Genomic DNA, 21,255 nt, shown 5'->3' with positions numbered 1-21,255 from the left:
ACAAAAAAAAATTATACCCTTTTCTCCCCAATTTTCGTGGTATCCAATCGCTAGTAATTACTATCTTGTCTCATCGCTACAACTCCCGTACGGGCTCGGGAGAGACGAAGGTCGAAAGCCATGCGTCCTCCGAGGCACAACCCAACCAAGCCGCACTGCTTCTTTAACACAGAGCGCCTCCAACCCGGAAGCCAGCCACACCAATGTGTCGGAGGAAACACCATGCACCTGGCCCCCTTGGTTAGCGCGCACTGCGCCCAGCCCGCCACAGGAGTCGCTGGAGCGCGATGAGACAAGGAAATCCCTACCGGCCAAACCCTCCCTATCCCGGACGACGCTAGCCCAATTGTGCGTCGCCCCACGGACCTCCCGGTCGCGGCCGGCTGCGACAGAGCCTGGGGGCGAACCCAGAGACTCTGGTGGCGCAGTTAGACCACTGCTCCACCCGGGAGGCCCCCAGGCCCATACAGTTTAAAGAATTCAATCCCCACTATCTACTGAAGCCGATTTTAGAAGCGATACAAATTTGTTTTTCTAAACATAATCTTAAGGTAGCAGAACAGTGATCAGATCAGCAGCTTGGACTCTCCCAATAGTCTTTGCCTAATGGAGATGATGACATTTTGAGTGTCCACCAGAAAATGAAAACCATTTTGAGTGTAAAAGGTCAGCTCCCTCTTCAGTGTTCTTCCATTGCAGGTTCATGTTCAGTCAGCTTAGCAGGATTACTATGTGGAGACCTTTCTATTTGCCGTACAGTAAACAACCTCAAGTTCAGGGAAAAACTGCCAAAGCCCTGGAAAGATTGGCAAGAACATTTAAATACAGGAGAGTCCCTGACTGTAAGTCAGTGGAGATAAGGAGTCACATCTCCTCCCTCAGTCAACACAGGAGCTATAAAACAATGACATGCCAAATGGGAAACATAGAGCCTCTCTGGCCAGGAGTTGGACTAGGTGGAGTTGGACTGGGTGCAGTTGGACTAGGTGGAGTTGGACTGGGTGGAGTTGGACTAGGTGGAGTTGGACTGGGTGGAGTTGGACTAGGTGGAGTTGGACTGGGTGGAGTTGGACTGGGTGGAGTTGGACTGGGTGGAGTTGGACTAGGTGGAGTTGGACTAGGTGGAGTTGGACTGGGTGGAGTTGGACTGGGTGGAGTTGGACTGGGTGGAGTTGGACTAGGTGGAGTTGGACTGGGTGGAGTTGGACTGGGTGGAGTTGGACTGGGTGGAGTTGGACTAGGTGGAGTTGGACTGGGTGGAGTTGGACTAGGTGGAATTGGACTGGGTGGAGTTGGACTGGGTGGAGTTGGACTGGGTGGAGTTGGACTGGGTGGAGTTGGACTAGGTGGAATTGGACTGGGTGGAGTTGGACTGGGTGGAGTTGGACTGGGTGGAGTTGGACTAGGTGGAGTTGGACTAGGTGGAGTTGGACTGGGTGGAGTTGGACTGGGTGGAGCTGAACTAGGTGGAGTTGGACTGGGTGGAGTTGGACTAGGTGGAGTTGGACTGGGTGGAGTTGGACTGGGTGGAGTTGGACTGAGTGGAGTTGGACTAGATGTTGTATATATGAAGTGTGACTGTCTATTGACATTAAGGATTAGACTTCTGTTGAGTCTACAACTATGTAATGGTAAGATATTTTAGAGAGTAACATGTAACAAGCCTGTTAGTCTTTGCAGTTTGCAATGCCTCATTTTGTCAGTAGTTTGGTCCATGGTTTGGTTTGATAAAGGATTGACAGTGATCAAGACCCTCAAGAAACAACCATTCTTATTATTTTTTCTAATTAAGAGGAATTATATTGAAATATATGTTGGTGGTGAGATGTGCTCCAGAGACACACAGGTATTCATTTGTAAACTATTCCCAGAAATAGCTAGGCAACTCTAAAGGACAAACATTGGCAGATTTATTATTGACAAATTAGAGCTTGAGACTTAATTGAGTGTGATGTCTGTGGAGTATAAATGGTACTTCTAAATGAGCCAGCTACAGTAAGCGTAATCCACAGGTGTTTTACCATAGAGCATACATCAGAAGGCCCTAGGCATAAGAGAACAGCTTTTCACCGTGTTTGACTGCACAGGGCACAGACCAAGCTGGGACACACACACTCCGAGTGTGTTCCTCAGAGATGCGTCACGACCCCAGCTCTGCGGCATGCTGTTGGTTTTTCCAATCTCGATTACCATAATTTCCTGAATCTATCCGATGCATAGTTTGAGAGTCTATGGGCTCTGCTATTTAGAGTCGTTGGTGGTGGGAGTCTAGGCTGGGATGTTACGGCTTTGACCCTATAGGAACAACCGAGTGAGGTAGTGCTGCTTTTTGAGAAGAGGAACCCACTCCTCTCCCTGGATGGCTAATTGCCCCCTTGATCACATGGCCTTTCTCTCTGTTTCTGCACCACAGGATCTCTGATCTCAGTACTCTGTCTGTGTAAGGGGTGCGTAATCAGTGACAGGGAAGTCAGACGCAGGAGAGCAGAACTTGGTAATAACCGGAGCAGTTTAATAACAAAAACCCAAGGCATAAAATAAACAAGATTGCGGTGGTCAGTCCAGATGAGAAAAGGGTGTTTAGCCCCCTCAAGCCAATGTCTCCACGCCTTCAGAGCCTTGGCGATAGTCAACAGCTCCCGGTCCCCCATGTCATAGTTTCGCTCCGCCGGGCTGAGCTTCTTCGAGAAGAAGGCACAGGGGCGGAGCTTCGGTGGCGTACCTGATCGCTGAGAGAGCACGGCTCCAATCCCAGCCTCGGAACGCGTCCACCTCCACTATGAACGCCAAAGAGGGATCCGGATGGGCCAGCACGGGAGCCGAGGTAAACAGAGCCCTCAGGTGACCAAAAGCCCTGTCCGCCTCAGCCGACCACTGCAAAAGCACCGGGCCCCCCTTCAGCAGTGAGGTAATGGGAGCCGCTACCTGACCAAAACCCCGGATAAACCCCCGGTAGTAATTGGCGTACCCTAGGAACCGCTGCACTTCCTTTACCGTGGTGGGAGTCGGCCAATTACGCACGGCTGAAATGCGGTCACTCTCCATCTCCACCCCCGAGGTGGAAATGCGGTACCCTAGGAAGGAGACGGACTGCTGGAAGAACAGGCATTTCTCAGCCTTGACGTACAGGTCATGCTCCAACAGTCGACCAAGCACCCTGCGTACCAGGGACACATGCTCGGCGCGTGTAGCAGAGTATATCAGAATGTCATCAATATACACCACTACACCCTGCCCGTGCAGGTCCCTGAAAATCTTGTCTACAAAGGCTTGAAATACTGATGGAGCATTCATCAACCCGTAAGCCACGACGAGGTACTCATAATGCCCTGAATTTATACTGAACCCCGTCTTCCACTCGTCTCCCTCCCTGATACGCACCAGGTTGTAAGCACTCCTGAGATCTAGTTTGGTGAAGAAGCACGCCCTGTGCATTGACTCAATCGCAGTGTCGATAAGAGGTAGCGGGTAACTGTACCTCACCGTGATCTGATTTAGGCATCGGTAGTCCATACACGGGCGCAGACCTCCCTCCTTCAAAAAAATAAACTTGTGAAGGCGGGTGAAGTGAAGGACCGAATGTACCCCTGACGCAGGGATTCGGAGACATATGTTTCCATAGCCTCCGTATCCGCCTGTGAGAGGGGATACACGTGACTCCTGGGAAGTGCAGCGTCTACCAGGAGATTTATCGCACAATCGCCCCGTCGATGGGGTGGTAATTGAGTCGCCTTCTTTTTGGAGAAGGCGAGAGCCAAATCGGCATATTCGGGGTGAATGCGCATGGTGGAGACCCCTATTCCAGAGGCACCTGCTCCTGCTGACTCCATATAGTTGGTGTGGGATTCTGTAAGGGGTGCGTAATCATTGGCAGGGAAGTCAGACGCAGGAGAGCATAACTTGGTAATAGCCGGAGCAGTTTAATAACATAAACCCACGGCATAAAATAAACAAGATAAGTTGGGTACAAAACCCTGTCGCGCACCAAACAACACGTGCACAAGCACTTACAATAAACAATCCCACACAAAGACATGGGGGGAACAGAGGGTTAAATACACAACAAATGAGGGAATTGAAACCAGGTGTGAGGAAAAACAAGACAAAACACATGGAAAATGAAAAGTAGATCGATGATGGCTAGAAGACCGGCGATGCTGACCGCCGCCCGAACAAGGAGAGGACCCGGCTTTGGCGGAAGTCGTGACAGTCTGTCCCACTCACGCCACACCTGATTGACAGATGTTTGGTGTGTGTGAAAACTTTGTTTGAGAACGTCTAATACTGCTACTCATCCGAACCGCTCATCTCTCATTGATTGTTAATAAGGAGATTCTTCAGTATTTGAACAGTGGACATTGTTCATACAGTATTAAAGCCCCTGACTTACAGTAATCCTGATTTGCTGACCTTTATTTTCCTAGCTGGGTGCAATAGGTAGTGTAGTGTAGCTGCTCAGGCAGTCAGGCAGCCAGGCAGGCAGGGGAATGGAAACACCGGGGTTATGCTACAGAGGAGGTAAACAGACGGCCAGCCAGTCAGAGAGATGGATGAAGTGCGATGGAAAGAAAGAAGGAAACGCAGGATGAACTCCTCACACTGTTGAACTTTTCCTTGCTTCAGTTGAGTTGCGGCCCATTTTTCTGCACTGTGTCACCGGCTGGTTTAGTGCGTGGGTAGGAGTGTGTGTGAGGGTATGAATGTATGTGTGCACATGCGAGCGAGGATGCTTGAGATTCAATGATGGTGAGAAAGATTGATAGAAAGGAAAAAGCTCTCACTACCTATTAGCAGCACATATTTACAGTATACTAAGAGCAGACTAGGGGCATTTCCCCTCTCTGCTCTCTGTCGAAGCCTGTTGATTGTGGGATGAGAAGCTAATGACCTCACCCTCTGATCCAGAACCAGCCGATTAGAGACAGACACATGGCTGCTGGTCTTTGACCATAAAACCTCCCTGCAGCAGTCTGTGGTCAGTGTTGAAAAGATTAACTTGAATCACACACATTCTGAGGTAGACCTCACCCTTGGCTGGGCGGGGACTAGAGACCCAGTAAACCAGAGTCGACATTGTCACCTTTATCAGCCCATCAAATGCTGCCTCCCCCAGGTGCATGTTTTGTTTCTTGCCCTAGCTCTACACAGCTGATTCAAATAGCCAATTAATCATCAAGCTTTGATTCTTTGATTCAGTTGTGTAGTGCTACGGCAAAAAACGAAACGTGCACGCAGGGGGGTAGGGTGGGGGGGGGGCCCAGGACCGAGTTTGGGAAACCCGCTATTAGCTCATGTCACATTACATCATGCGTGGGTGAGGTAACCATGGGAATATGTACATTAAGTCAAAACAGTAAGTCGCAGTGACTCGCCCCTCAGCCAATGTTGTCAGCCTAACTGGTCCATCCTCAAGATCATTGGCAGGTTCTCTGCCACTGTGAGTTTGCTAAAGACACTGCACATGACACTTGACATTTTGCACGCGTTATATAACAAATATATATTGTCCCTATATGATCCACATGAAAGAAGGAGAGAGTGAGAACTGTTGAAATTTCGCTAACAATTAAGCCAGAATTAGTAGAAAGGCTCCCTGGAGTGGGCCAGTGAAATCCTTAGAACAAACAGCGCTGTGGGCCACACGCTAGCTAGCTCATTGACTCTCACTTATAGGACAAAGCCTGTCTTTGTTCTCCCATTCTGGTTGTGTTAATTATAGATCTGTAGCAGACTGTAGGCCGGGGCGGAGCGCCTGCAGGGCTGGGACACAGTACTGTACTGGGTGACTGACTGCCAGGCATTATTATGGTGGATAGTTTGTGATGTGTAGGGTGGGTTCTCTGCCGTCAGCTGTGGACACTGTGCGGTGCATTGCTGTGTTTCCCTGCTGGGTCTCTGTGGGGCCACCCTCAGTGGGGTCAGTGGGAAACGGAAGCATCCGTTTTTCAGAGGAAAAGCAGAGAAGAGGTGAAGCCTGAACCGGATGCTTATGGGTTCTTCCGACCCTGCTCAGCCGTTTCTTTTACGCCTGCTACTTTAGGTTACTGAGGGGCAAACCCAGAGGGCCAGATGAGAGTTGGTTGTGTGAGGATGAAACGCTGTGAGACGGATGGTTGTGGCAGGACTCTAACAGGCCTGGATCCAGAGCCCAAGGGGCAGAACACAGCATAGGGGAATCAGAGCGCTGGGCTCCCAGCTCCCCCCTTCCAGTCTCAGAGCTCAGCCGGGGAGCGGAGAGAGAAGAGGAGCAGGGGTGTGAAGGCAGCCCTCCCAGGGCCCCAGCAGGCGGTCTGGAAAGCCCTCGTGTCCCCTGGCAGCCGCTCAAATGACCAGCATCTAGCTAGTTCACTGAACACAGGCTGAGTAACCAGCTTATGCCTGGACAATCACAGGGTCTGGTGTATTATCAGCATAATAATAATCATCATCATTATTAAAGGAATGTTTAGTGCAGAGCAGGCCACGGTTGGCTTGCCATCCAGCTCTGTGTTACTGTTAACACAATCCAGCACTGCTGCTTTCACAGGGACCTGAGAGAGCCCTGCTTGTATGTAGACTCATTAGATGTTCCACTGTTTTCCAGTAGGGGAGGTGTGTGTGGATGTGTGAGGCATGCGGTTACAAACCAATACAAGTGTCAGAGGGTGTCAGGGAGGCTTGGTGATGAAAGGCAGAGGCCTTCATTCTCAAGCAATTCAACCCCAGTCTCAGCCCTCACCCTTTCACCTCTCTCTGGTTAATTCAAAAGTCCACACATCAATGGGACCTCAATTCACAGATTTGTACCTAGATCATTCAATCACTCAGAAAAATTGCTGTGTATTAGTCATTGACTAATGTTTGTCTGTGTCGTGCCTGTCCTCTGACCTCTGACCTCTATGTGTCCCCAGCTTGCCTGTTTCGCTACAATGCCCTATCTCTGGTCTACCTGCTCTACCTGCTGCTACTGCCATGGTTCCTGTGGCCCAACAAACACACACTACGAGGTAAGACAACACGCCAGTCCTTCCCGTCATTTGGTAACTCCTGCTTGTTTTAATAGTTTCAAGCTTGGGTGGGTAGGTGTGGTTGTAAGTGGGAATGCCGAGATCTCTCACCGCAGCATTGAGATTGACGTTGATCAAATGGTGCGGTGTTTGGAAGTTGTGCAATATAACAGAAGAGCACAGACAAAACATTTGCAATACGATCCAAAATTAATTGTGGTTTTAAAAAATAAGGATGAAACAGGTTTTCAGAGCATGGTTCACATCCTCATACATACCACAGCATCTGTGTTGTAATTGCTTTCAGACAGACCGCTTCTGTAGATTACATGGCAAAATCTTAACCACTAACTTCTATCTATATTTTACCTCCAAACCTATGAGGACTGCAACTCTGATACACTCCAGTAAATACAGGATCTTTGGAGGTTTATAAGTGATTGGTTTTTCCTCTCAGCTATTTAAGCAATAAGGCCCGAGGGGGTGTGGTATATGGCCGATATACCACGGTTAAGGGTTGTGCTTACGCAAGGCTAAGGGTTGTGCTTAAGCATGACGCAACACGGAGTGCCTGGATATAGCCCTTAGCCGTGTTATATTGGCCACATACCACTAACACCCGAGGTGTCTTACTTGCTTTTATAAAACCGGTTGCCATCACAGTAAGGCATCTAAATTGAAAATGTTGCTTTAATAAATAAATTCATAATAAATAGATTCCGCCCAAAAAAGTAGTCCGGATGTCACGTATACTCCCTCTCCGGCCTCTAGGTCACCAGGCTGCTGATTATCCCGCACACCTGTCACCATCGTCTCGCGCACCTGTGCCTCATGACACTCACCTGGACTCCATCACCTCCTTGATTATCTTCCCTATATCTGTCACTCCCCTTGGTTCTTTCCTCAGGTGTTATTGACTGTTTCATGTCGGTGCGTTGTTTGTGTTTCGTGTTTATTTTAATTATTAAAACACTCACTCCCTGAACTTGCTTCCCGACTCTCAGCGCACTCGTTACACCGGACAAAAGTCTCGTTGCTAGACTGTTGCTATGCAACAACCACAGGCTAGCTAGCAAGCTTACATTAAATGTATGCAAGAACCGAGCATTAGTGCCAGCCACTTCAGAGTGACTAACACATTATTTATTAATGTTGATCTGAATGTTGCCATTTATTGTGCACAAATGGAAAAATTGTCCCATGTTATTGTTGGCTTGCCCATGTTGTCGTTTGTTGGCTCCGCACTGCTGTAAATTGATGCCATTCTTTTAACTGGGGGAGCTGCTGCCATTTTGTGTGACCTGAAACGTAAGACAATAGCGTTAGCTAATCAATCAAATGTATTTATAAAGCTGTTTTTACATCAGCTGATGTCACAAAGCGCTATACAGAAACCCAGCCTAAAACCCCAAACAGCAAGCAATGCAGATATGGAAGCACAGTGGCTAGGAAAAACTCCCTACAAAGGCCAGAACCTAGGAAGAAACCTAGAGAGGAACCAAACTCTGAGTGGTGGCCAGTCCTCTTCTGGCTGTGCTGGGTAGAGATTATAACAGAACATGGCCAAGATGTTCAAACGTTCATACTTGACCAGCAGGGTCAGATAATAATATTCACAGTGGTTGTAGAGGGTGCAACAGGTCAGCACCTCAGGAGTAAATGTCAGTTGGCTTTTCATAGCCGATCATTCAGAGTTAGAGACAGCAGGTATGGTAGAGAGAGTCGTAAAAACAGCAGGTCTGGGACAAGGTAGCACGTCCGGTGAACAGGTCAGGGTTCCATAGCCTCAGGCAGAACAGAACTGGAGCAGCAGCATGACCAGGTGGACTGAGGACAGCGCGGAGTCATCAGGCCAGGTAGTCCTGTGTCCTGAGGCATGTCACTTTGTGACATCAGCTGATGTAAGAAGGGCTTTATAAAGAAATATTGATTGATTAGAATGATTTAGTTAGCTAACAGTTACATTCCATATGTAGCCGTTCACTTGTGGGCAGCTTTGTCACGCCCCTCTTCCCGCAACTTTTTAATTATGCCGACAGACACATTGTTGCTCGTTGTGAATTTGGTGTCCTTCTGTACACTCCATGCAGTGAGAGGCGGGTTGTTGATATGTCGGTTCAAACCTGAGTCCATTGTAGCTGCTCATCCCATATTCTTCACCATTCATGTTTCTCACTGAACCATACAAGTCCCGTAGAATGACGTTCAGCTCCGTATTTGTTGTATTCCCAAACTCACAGTGTATCCCTTTTTCTGCACACCAGTCAATCAGCATCCAGTATCCAAACTACCCAGTTTATAATCTCAATTAGACAGCTGGAGGTGATGTTTGTGGGTGTTATGCAATATTAAGCCATGGATTAGATTCAGGTGTGTGGCTTTGCCCTCTCTCATTTCCTCTGTGGAGGCTGGCAGCTGTGTGCCCGCTGGGATGATGCCAGGTTAGCCAGGCAGGTAGACGGGCACTTACAGAGGGCTTTACATCCAGCTTTGTATGGGTCTTGAGTGAGAGCCTGGGGCCTGCTAAAACACGCAGGTGACTTAACCAGCTCCCTTTTGATATTGCCCAAATGATGCACTTGCGCTGAATGGAGGTGTTGAATTTTATGAATATCTCATGTCAAATGTATGGACTGACAAACTGACAAACAGACAGTCTTCTTTAAAAGGCATTCAGCAGCTGCCAGTCCTCAACCAGTCTCAACGTCAACAGTGAAGAGGCGACTCCGGGATGCTGGCCTTCAAGGCAGAGTTCCTCTGTCCAGAGTCTGTGTTATTTTGCCCATCTTAATATTTTATGTTTATTGGCCAGTCTGAGAGATGGCTTTTTCTTTGCAACTCTGCCTAGAAGGCCAGCATCCCGGAGTCGCCTCTTCACTGTTGACGTTGAGACTGGTGTTTTGCGGGTACTATTTAATGAAGCTGCCAGTTGAGGACTTGTGAGGCATCTGTTTCTCAAACTAGACACTCTAATGTACTTGTCCTCTTGCTCAGTTGTGCACCAGGGCCTCCCACTCCTCTTTCTACTCTGGTTAGAGCCAGTTTGCGCTGTTCTTTGAAGGGAATAGTACACAGCATTGTACGAGATCTTCTGTTTCTTGGCAGTTTCTCACATGGAATAGCCTTCATTTCTCAGAACAAGAATAGACTGATGAGTTTCAGAAGAAAGTTCTTTGTTTCTGGCCATTTTGAGCCTGTAATTGAACCCACAAATGCTGATGCTCCAGATGCTCAACTAGTCTAAAGAAGGCCAGTTTAATTGCTTCATTAATCATAAAAACAGTTTTCAGCTGTGCTAACATAATTGCAAAAGAGTTTTCTAATGATCAATTAGCCTTTTAAAATGATAAACTTGGATTAGCTAACACAACGTACCATTGGAACACAGGAGTGATGGTGGCTGATAATGGGCCTCTGTACGCCAATGTAGATATTCCATAAAAAATCAGCCGTTTCTAGCTACAATAGTCATTTACAACATTAACAATGTCTACACTATATTTATGATCAATTTGATGTTATTTTAATGAACAAAAAATTAGCTTTTTTTTTCAAAAACAAGGACATTTCTAAGTGACCCCAAACTTTTGAACGGTAGTGTATCTTATAACTGCCTTGAGTTTAGTTCGACTGTCATACCCATCAGAACCCAAAATATAAGCTTGTTTTACTCCAATGTTTGGAAACAAAGTCAATGTAAACAAGCATAGTTAAAATATTTTTTTATCTCATAGATGGTCAGGTCAGTCCTGGCATTCATAGCTCTGTCTATTCATTTGAGAGTGGTTTCTATTTCTCAAGCATCATCCCTCAGCTGTTTACCAAAACAAGTGGTGGGGGACCCGCTTTGTCATTTTCTGAACTCTGGATTACCCCTTTAAAGAGTGATAGAATTTGGGCCTGTTGACTATAACACACAGGGCCACACAAGCTCTAGTTCTATTTCCTGGTTACTTTTATGTGTAGAAATGTGTGGTCTGGTTTGGAATAAAAACGAATTTGCTGAGAAATAGCTATGATATTAATGTGGAAAGTGAAAAACCTAATGGCCAGTAATCTGCGATGGCAACGAGACAGGAATTCATCTGAAAAATACAGAAACCTCTTATTCTTGACTCTGCTCTGGAAGTCAAACTTGATTACAACAATACACTCCTGTTGAGAGTTTTCAAATCTCTACCTTCTCATGATTTGATGGTGAGGTTTTTTTCCTCAGCTTTCCCTCGATATAAAGTTCAGATCTCACAGTACTTAGTTGCAGTCTGTGTTAATCTCCTGCAGACATGATAAAAACACAGCAGATGTTGTTTTTCAGAACTGTACAAAGAAAAATTCTGTCAGCAGCACAAACCTACTGCTCAACGACGTCCTTATTCTATAGTAAAGTCGGTGTAGAGAAGTATAGAGCTAACCTCATGACAGCTCTATTCTTTTTTTGCCGCCGCTGCTCTTGCTCATCAAAACTCAAGTGGTTTCATTGATTTACTCTACATAAATATTGCTCTATTTTATACAGACAAATCTCGTGGTGTGCTCTTAAAACCTCTACAGGATCGGTGGGTCCCCCGCGGGACGGTTGAGCTAACGTAGGCTAATGTGATTAGCATGAGGCTCTTAATCAAATACCAACAAACAGTGGATATGATTTCAGGTCTGGAAAATCCGCTCTTTCCACATCCTGCCCCTATCCTCCACCCACATCCCTGTCTGTGGTAGCAGTTTAATGGTCTATGGTGGCTGTAGAGCGAACAATACAAATGGGACTAATTTTAACAGCACAGATAAGCACACACACCCTGCACCCAGCCTTAACCCCCAGAGGCTTGTTTATCCAACATATCAACTGGCTCACGCTCCTGAGAGCCAATGGGCGCTATCAGTTCCTGTACTGGTGATGAGGTCTACAGTGAATCAGACCCCGTTCCTGCCGCCTCTGGGTAAATATACACAGAACCGGAAGCACGCTTATTATAGATCATTAAAACAGTTAAATTCTCCCATTCTCTCTCTTTTGTTCTTTATTTTTCCTTCGATGAAAGGATGTGAGATTATATCAACAAGCTGCGTTTAATACTATTCTGTGTCTAGTGCTGTTAGGGTCAAGAACCCATGTTTCTTTTAGAGGGGAAAAGGAGGGAAATCTGAGCATGATAAACTGTGCGGGGTCACATGACTATTGCTGGGGGAACTGAATATGTGTAAATGGTGAGAGGTTTATTTCAGTGGAACTCGCTGGTAGAGGTGATTCCCTGTAGGAAAATCCCAGAGTCTGCCAGCCTCTATTAAATGAAGCCTGACAGAGAATAGGATTAACGGTTTTAATGAAAACCATCTTGAATCGTTCCCTGCTTCCAATTATCAGCACATTTCTTGGTCCGGGCCTCCATGGGAGGACCAGATCCATGTAATCAAGGGGGCAGAACCAGGAGGATTCTGGAGACGTCAAGCAGAAACGACCCCTCCGCCTCACCTCCACATGCTCTTCCTTTCCAGGGAAAATGTCATCTCACGTGAATGTGGTGGAGCGTGGGGACATATTAGGGTTGAGAGTAGCCATGGTCACAATGTCCTCTGTGGATTAGAGGGTTAAAGGAGCCGTCTTATGTCATACTGCCCTGAGAGCTGACCTGGTTACAGACGCTCTGGCCTGTCTAGAAGGAAACTAGGACTGTTTCCAGGGACGGAGAGGAAAACGGAGAGGAAGCTTGTTCCATCTGCATTACAATTAATACAGGTTACCACATGCATGTGCGCTCTTGCTTTCCTCTTTTGTGTCATTGAATCGATCCCGTATTGTCATTCATTCAGTAACGTAAGCGAAGACTCAATTAAGTGGATCTCACCAACTGTATTGCCCATAAGGGATGGTATCATTGGATTCATTGAGGCCACTGACAGAGAGGACTGTGACACGCCTTAATAGTCCCTTTCAGCTCCTCCCCAGCTCAAATACACATCACCTGATTGACATTCCCTTCAAAATACTATTTTCCATTGCTTGCTCCCTATTATCTAAATCCCCCGTATTGTACAATCTGGACACACTGTCGTTTCCCCAGAGCTGATAAGTAAAAGGACAAATATTGAGCACCTGTCTGGAGCCTGCTGGGTTACACTGTTCCCAACATAGAAAACATATAGGGGATTTATTCGCTGGTATTCAGGTCCGACGCTCGCAGGGTGTTGCGTCAAATCTCCTCCCCTGTGTATTCTATTCACACCTGCTGGGGCTTTACAACGTCCCTTCCTGAGGCACCGATATCGAGACATCGCCCATATCCACAGCTTTCATGTCGCCGGGGAAACATCAGTTTGAGACATGGAGGGTTGAATGTCCCCTCTGGTTTTTGTTTTGTGTGTCATTTGTTGAGGAAGGCATCATGTGGCTTTCAAAGGCCCAAAAGCCCAACTGTCACAGACTGTCATGCTGATAATTGAGAGGGTGTGAGGGAAATGCACACCGGGCCAGGCCTCCCTAAATGAGTACTCAAGGCCGACCATAGCTTAAACTGGGCAGAGAATAGACTGTGGGAAGGGCCGTAAATGCGGTTGACAACTAGTTTGCAGGTGATTTCAGATGATTTCTGTTCCAATTCTGATATACAGTATTTGACAGGACAGCTGTCTGTTCTCACACAAATATGAGTCCACTCTCAATAGGCCTATCTGGTTTATTTGAAATTTGTGGTCCTTTATTTGTCATTTTCCCCTATGGAGAAATTGAGCAGGTTTAGTCATTGAAAATAGAGTCCAGCATTTTGAATAATGAGAGAGAACTAGCATCAGTATGTAAGGTATCTGTCCACAAAATGATATACTGCTAGTGTGCACTGAAAAGAGACTGCATATTTCATCACAAACCATGTCAACCTGTAAATCATTTTAATAATAAAAACAAATTACAACACTATCTTCATTAAATGGCATGTAAAGTACACCTACAAACATATTGGCTATATTATGGATATTTGCCAAGCCGACCCTTCCTTTCCTTTACCGGCTAGGCAGTGGAGGCTGCTGAGGGGAGGACGGCTCATAATAATGACTGGAATGGAATGGTTATCAAATGGTTTTCATCTGTTTAAAACTATTCCATTCACTTCATTCCAGCCATTATACTCGACTCAAGACATTATTGTGAGCTTTCCTCCCCTCAGCAGCCTCTGCTGCTGGGAGTTATGTGGGAGGCAGGGTTGCAGTCAATTCCATTTCAATTCCAGTTGTCTTTAACTCTTTTCAATGAGGAACATTTGGAATTGAAATGGAATTGACCCCAACCCTGGTGGGAGGAGTGAGGGCCGGTGGACCCCTGTTTTGTTGTTTCTCCTGGTTTGATTAGTGCCCTGAGAGTGAGAGGCCATGGGGCCAGAGAGGAGCTTTTCCCAGAGGCGTGTCTGCTATGTGCCCTCCGCTCCTCTGCCCCAACAGAAACTGGGATTCCACACACCACTGTTATTTCAGCAGTCTTCTTACGCAAACGCCAGCTTTTCTCACACCAACGCAGTACTGCGACAGGACAGGATGTCAGAGAACAGCCCAGATAAGCGTAGGCAGCAGGACATGGTGTAAGATCCAAACACGTAATGCAAACAACAAAACAGAAATGTCGGTGTTGTCAGTCATTTTTGTTTACTATCGGGTAGCTGTTTCTTCGGGTAGCTGATTATTGTTGCTGATTGGTATTTTTTAAACAAATGTAGCTTAGTATAATGAGTTTACACACATAGAACATGTGAATGAAATCCCTCTAGTAAGCAGGTCAACTAGCAGGGTCAGTGTGTTGTCTAACTCTAATATTTTAGCAGTACAGTACGGGTGGTGTAGGCCAGAGATGCAGTGTGTACCGTACGGGTCGTGTAAGCCAGAGATGTAGTGTGTACAGTACGGGTGGTGTAGGCCAGAGATGCAGTGTGTACCGTACGGGTCGTGTAAGCCAGAGATGTAGTGTGTACAGTACGGGTGGTGTAGGCCAGAGATGCAGTGTGTGTGTTTCCAGTCAGTGGATGGTGTTAGGAAATGAAAACCGGTCAAGGTGTGGAGAAATGCACGAAGCAAAACACAAGGCAAACAACTTCTATGTTTAAAGATTTAATAGACAGACAACCAGATAGATAGATAGATAGACAGACAGACAGACAGACAGACAGACAGACAGACAGACAGACAGACAGACAGACAGACATATAGGATGTCATTACTCTGACAGTTTCACAGCAAATCTCTCCCCCTCCAGAGGGGAGGGCAAACCTAAACGTCTTAATCGCTTAAGGACACCCATGGCTGATTTTATGGCTCAAGGGCCCAGATACCAGTTACTAAGACCTGCTTTACGGTGACCTCTAGCATTAGAGAGGGTACCTAAAGGCCAAATTCCATTAGGGAATAATCATCAGAAAATTGCGTTTTTAACAGAACCACCATGCCCTCTGTACCCTGGACTGCTGTGTCCGGAGGCTGGCCCTGCGGACTCCTCTACATAACAGCCCTGTTTACACTGGCCATCTAAACCAGCTTTTTACGATGTGCTGGAAAAAAATAACCCATTATACCTCAGGTCCTCTTTTTTGAAATCTCCCCCTTTTACAAATGAGGTCAATGCAATTAAAGAAAATACATAGTTTTTGTGTGTGAATTAAAACAAACACAGCACAGTATTACTCAGAGTGCCTGGCAGGAGTCGGCTCATTTCTCAGGGATGAAACTCAGTTAGGTTCTGTTTTTCGACTTGTAACTATTATTCCATCTCCATTCAGTCTAAATAGTGTACAGGAATAAATAAACCCAACAGCTGCAGGATAACCTCCAGACCAAACTGTGAAAGTTGTGTGGCTGTTTAGCGGTCTGAGAATTAAACATAATACCCTGCTCTTTCAACATGCACTGTTTTCCTTTCCACTCTAACCCGGGCCCAGGAACCCTGCTGCACCCCTCCATGTCAGGTGCACTACAGTCACAAGACTTGTTAGAACGATGTTCAGCGCTACTCTCGTAAATGTTCGAATTCCTCCAAATGATCCTGTTTCATGGAAAATCCAGTAATGTCACCCCAGATTGCAGATTTTGGTTGAGGTTTTACGACGCATACAGCACCAGGGTGAGTGGGGAAGGAGGGCGCCCGCTGAAACCGTTTTTTTAAAAGAAGTCACCAGAGCAAATTTCTGCCTGTCTCTGAAAATATGAACTAGAAAAGGCAAACATGGCCTAGATAAGGTCCTGCAATTCACTGAGTTTGGGTTTGATCTCCCTGTAGTGAACTGCATTACCCAGTGGCCTCTGCTCACCTCTGGCTTTCACCAAGAACACTGCTGCCCCCACTCAGATCCAAAACCAGACCTTCTCAGATAGTTCACTATCTGATGAGACATGATGAGGCCATGATTGCAATGGCTGTCATGTCATGCTCCCGAGTGGCACAGCGGTCTAAGGCACTGCATCTTAGTACAAGAGGCGACACTACAGTCCCTGGTTCAAATCCAGGCTGAATCACATCCGGCCATGATTGGGAGTCCCATAGGGAAGCACACAATTGGCCCTGCGTCGTCCGGTGTCGGCCTTCATTGTAAATAAGAATTTGTTCTTAACTGACTTGCCTTGTTAAATAAAGGTTATATAAATAAAATACATTTCAAAAATCCCTGGTGTGAAGATGGATGTGATTTTAATATAACGTTTGTGTTATGTGTTGGTAGTACTTAGGCATAGTAATTGCAGGTCTCAGATGTCGTTTCCACATTGGTGGCTGTGCTGGTCTCTCCTCAGAGCGATCTCCATCGTATGAAACCTGCTCTGGAAAGAACACTACATACCATGCCCTGGTTCCCTGTGAGGAGCTGTCTCCCTCTGGCCTTGTATTAAGACACTGGAATGCACCTCCACATTCCATTCCTACTTTATCTCTTGGAATAGGAAACTATCCCAAAACTTTGATAACGGTGCAGATTACTTAGTGGTGTGCAATGACCGTGTAAATACAGGTAGGTGGGTCTAGGCGTGCATAGTTTTGAGATGTTTTAGAGGTCATGCTACTCTAGCTGACGGTCCTGAGTAAAGTAACGTAGGAATGTAGTAGATGGACAGCTTCATGACGACCCTGGAAAGAACTATGATAGGTTATGCTTATAGCCCTTCAGGTCCTACAGGAGAGGGAAGGACTCAATAGCCGTGAACTATACTGTGACACAGGACACATGCTGACGATTAGCAAGGCAGTTACAGAATTTGTTATGGAGTTGAGTTTTAAAGAGACTGTCCATGTAATGGCAATGACATTATGATTTTCCAGTAGCAGGGGTAGAGGGCCGGGGGGGATTGAAGAAAGAGAAGACGGTGCAGTGAATTTAACTTAACTTAAACACACACACACACACACACACTTGGAGACAGATGAGCTTATGTGCAGGGGTTTGGGTTGCAGCAGTTGAGTAGAGCTGTCTGCAGAAAGTCAGGATGACCTCGTCCTCAACAGGTGGTCTTGGTTGTGTACAACGCCTCCCATATTATTTACTCGTCTCTTGGACTGGTCCCTTCTTTTCCAAAACACACACTGAGATGTTATTAGCATGTGTCTCCACTGCGGGTTACAGTAGGCAGGCTGTGTGTCTGACATTTGATCAGCGCTGTCACGTCTCTCTCTTTTTCTTTCCATCTCATACATGGAAAGATTAACATGTCCAACACAGAGAGTGGCTGTGATGGATCTTGATCCTGCACAATTGGAAGGGGGGGGGGGGGGAGAAAGAACAATCTTAACCTTCTCACAAAGTTCACATCACTGAGTGGTGCGCGTGAAATCAAACGTGAATGCTTGACTGTGCGTGAAATTATTTAAAAGAATGATGCTCACAAAGCAGGTCCATGAATAATCCTCTCTCACTGCTCTGGTGTGCTACCTCTAGCTAGCAATGTCACGTTGAATATTATTTAATCTTCAGGTCTAGTATTAGTCATAAATGTAAATTTGTGTTCGTGGAATAAACTTAAATCTGGGATCAGGGATAAGCCTGTAAATGCAGTACCTAGCCTCCTGTCTGCTGTAATGGAGGGGGTGATAGAGGAGCACTGAGCCGTTAAACTACCCTTTGCCCTGAAGGCCACAGAGAAAAACAGCCCTATAAAACACAATCAAAGCCTTAAGCTCGTCCCTTAACACTGACTTGTTGTAGCTGCTCATTTTCTTGAGCCAGTCAACGCCTGTAAAGGAAAATCCCCCAGGATTCCACAGGGACCTACAGCGTTTCGTTCACTACACTGGGAGTTTGTGCCTGTGTCTTAACTGTGGCCTGTTTTACACCAGCGATGGGAGCTGACAGCTTTATGAGGAGACCAATCAAAGCTGCCTCAAACAAACCTGTGGCGAGGAGGGGATTCGGGGCTAGAGCGGGCAGGGGGGCATTTTATGGTCAGCAGCACAGTTCTGCACGGGCAGTACCTCTATGCCATCCACAGGCTTGATAATAGTCTAATGTTCCCATTTTGTTTAAAAACTGGCAATTAACTGTTACAAGCAATTCCTGCTTAGACTATAAACGTACTGCTGTGATTAGTAGTGCCTCCATGGTCTCAGTATGTGTCCTGACTGGTGGAAAATTAAGCATCATTTGAAGGTGGGATGATGTTGAGGATGTTTAGTTCAGTCAGATCAGGACAGGTCCTTGGAAAACACTTCAACCCACACCCTTTATAGTGACCTGCTGTCCTGTTCATGCTCGGTTAGTACTGTGCACCCTGCTATTTCCTGAACCTATTTAACCTGAGAGATGGTAGGAACTGATTATCCTCCCTTTTCATATTCTACATTGCCCCCCCCCCCCCATTCCCCTCCTCTAACTCCATCTCTCTCTTTTCTCCAGGACATACTGGACGCTTCATCAAGGCTCTGTTCTGCACCAGTCTTCTCTTCCTGCTAGCCCATGTCTCCTTCCAGATCTGCCTGTACACTCTCCCTGACCTGGACCATGCACTGGGAAACAACTGTGAGTGAATATAGATGTCTTTGACACAGGCCGTTCCATTGCCATGTTTTCAGTCTGCATATCTAAACAATGGCATGTGCCATACATAAGGGGCTTGTTTAGGTTCAGTCAATCACTTAGACCTCGTGTCAAACTCATCCCGCCGAGGGCCGAGTGTCTGCGGGTTTTCGCTCCTCCCTTGTACTTGACTGATGAATTAAGGCCAGTGATTAGTAAGGAACTCTCCTCACCTGTTTGTCTAGGTCTTAAAAACAAAAAAAAACAGCAGTCACTAGGCCCTCCATGGAATGAGTTTGACACCCCTGACTTAGTCGAAAGAAACTCCATGAAATCATAGCCTCCACCTCTGATTTATTTTGACACGTTAAGTCCAGCTCTCTTCACACTCAGTCTACTGCTCTGTCATTAGCCACCAGCGTGGAATGCTATAAGGGATGCTAGTGAATGCTCCATGCTTACAACCGTCCGACTGTAGAAAATGTGGATTTTGTTTTGTGGTCTGTACTTATTTTGGCCAGGCCATATAAATATGTCCTCAAGGAGCTTTAAGAGCTAAAGCAGTATTCTTTGATGTCATATTATTTGCTTCTCTGGACCATGTGAGTTAGTCCACCATCCTGACTCCAGCTTCAGTCTGTCCATGCCTGGGCTCCTCACAAACCCGTTCAAATACCGACACGGTGGCTGACTCCCAGAGGTACTGGGGGCTCATGGGAACATCTATGGTAGCTGCAGCTGTACGCTATGTTGTAGTTTGTCTGTAGAGTCTTTGCCTTGTATGACATTTCCCGCCCCTAAACAACACTCCGTGGCAGAGACAGAGTGGCCTGGGGAGAGCTGGTAGTCCTAACACTCTCTGTCTTTACAGGTAGTTTGTGGGAGACGCTATCGAGGCATGTCGGTGTATCCAGGTATGTGAGGAATGTTTGAAAACAGCACATTGGGTCTGTGTATCTTGTCACTGAGGATCATGCCTCCCTGAACTGTGTGTGGAGATCATTTAATATTATCTGCAGAATTCAACCAATTACATCTCTTTTTGTTCTTCCTGTTAGTTCTTTGATCTTATGACTCACTGGTTGTGGTACATGTTATCATTTATGTACCCTCTTTACTGTCTTTGTGTAAGTGTGTGAGAATGTACACGGTGTAGTTCCTCGTTAGGTCTTTGATGACCTTTGACCTCTGCATGTGGCTCTTTCTTCTAGGCTGCCCCTGGATGACCCGTGGGGTGTGGTGCGTCTGCTGACTCCTGACCTGGGGGTGTTTGTGATCTCCCTGGTTACCCTGGTGATGTGTAACCGGCTGGTCAAGAAGAGAGATGACGTCACTTTCCTGTCCATAGCCTCAGACTCTACACAGGGGGTGAGTGATTATCTACTCTATAGACACAGACTGGGCCTCACCGCTATACTGCTAATAATATGGGACATATGTGGGACATGCACACGCACGCACATTTCTCATGCAAGTGCTAGGTAAAATACCCCAGAAACACTTATATCCAGTGCTAAATTTCTCTCCATTTTGGACTGATTTGTTCCGGAACCTATTTGGCCAGATCTGGTATCTTTCGTGTCATGAAAAATAATTGTCACTTTTTGCAATATCAAATTTTTAATAAAAACCATCAAAGTTCATTCGAGTTTCTTATTTGTTCATTCTCCTGTGCCCACCAAAAAAATTGAAAAAGTAGATTAAGAGTTGATTTGGGTTGGGCCGGGCCGGGCCGGGTTTATGGTTTGCGCAACACTGTAACCTATGTTTGAGACCAACGCATGGCAGTGGGTGTGTGAGAAGCGCACCAGTATCTCTCACATAACTAGAATGAGATTCACTTTCTATGATCTCTCTCTGCTCTGATAGGCATGAACCTGCAACTGTCATCTCTCCAGCGTTGCACTTCATGTATTTTCTTATTTAAAAAAATATATATATATATTTCACCTTTTTTTATGCAGGTAGGCTAGTTGAGAACAAGTTCTCATTTACAACTGCGACCTGGCCAAGATAAAGCAAAGCAGTGCGACATAAACAACAACACAGAGTTACACATGAAATAAACAAACATACAGCCAATAATACAATAGAAAGAAGAAAGTCTATATACAGTGTGTGCAAATGGCGTGAGGAGGTAGGCAATAAATAGGCCATAGTAGCGAAGTAATTACAATTTAGCAGATTAACACTGGAGTGATAAATGAGCAGATGATGATGTGCAAGTAGAGATACTGGTGTGCAAAAGAGCAGAAAAGTAAATAAAAACATAATGGGAATGAGGTAGGTAGATTGGGTGG

General features: G+C 46.1%; 1 protein-coding gene across 1 annotated transcript in view; it reads left to right on the top strand.

Moving 5' to 3' along the window:
* LOC129834375 (piezo-type mechanosensitive ion channel component 1-like) overlaps positions 1-21,255 on the top strand; it is a 79,084-nt gene that overhangs the window by 23,830 nt on the left and 33,999 nt on the right. The window contains exons 2-5 of the mRNA XM_055899296.1: positions 6,891-6,986; positions 18,836-18,958; positions 19,827-19,869; positions 20,167-20,323. Coding sequence (XP_055755271.1) covers positions 6,891-6,986; positions 18,836-18,958; positions 19,827-19,869; positions 20,167-20,323 — 419 coding nt within the window. The remainder of the gene's footprint in view (positions 1-6,890; positions 6,987-18,835; positions 18,959-19,826; positions 19,870-20,166; positions 20,324-21,255) is intronic.

The sequence above is a fragment of the Salvelinus fontinalis genome, chromosome 35 (assembly GCF_029448725.1).
Source record: "Salvelinus fontinalis isolate EN_2023a chromosome 35, ASM2944872v1, whole genome shotgun sequence".
NCBI classification, from domain to species: domain Eukaryota; kingdom Metazoa; phylum Chordata; class Actinopteri; order Salmoniformes; family Salmonidae; genus Salvelinus; species Salvelinus fontinalis.
Note: the sequence above shows the minus strand (reverse complement) of the source record. Positions and strands in the feature narration are given on the sequence as shown.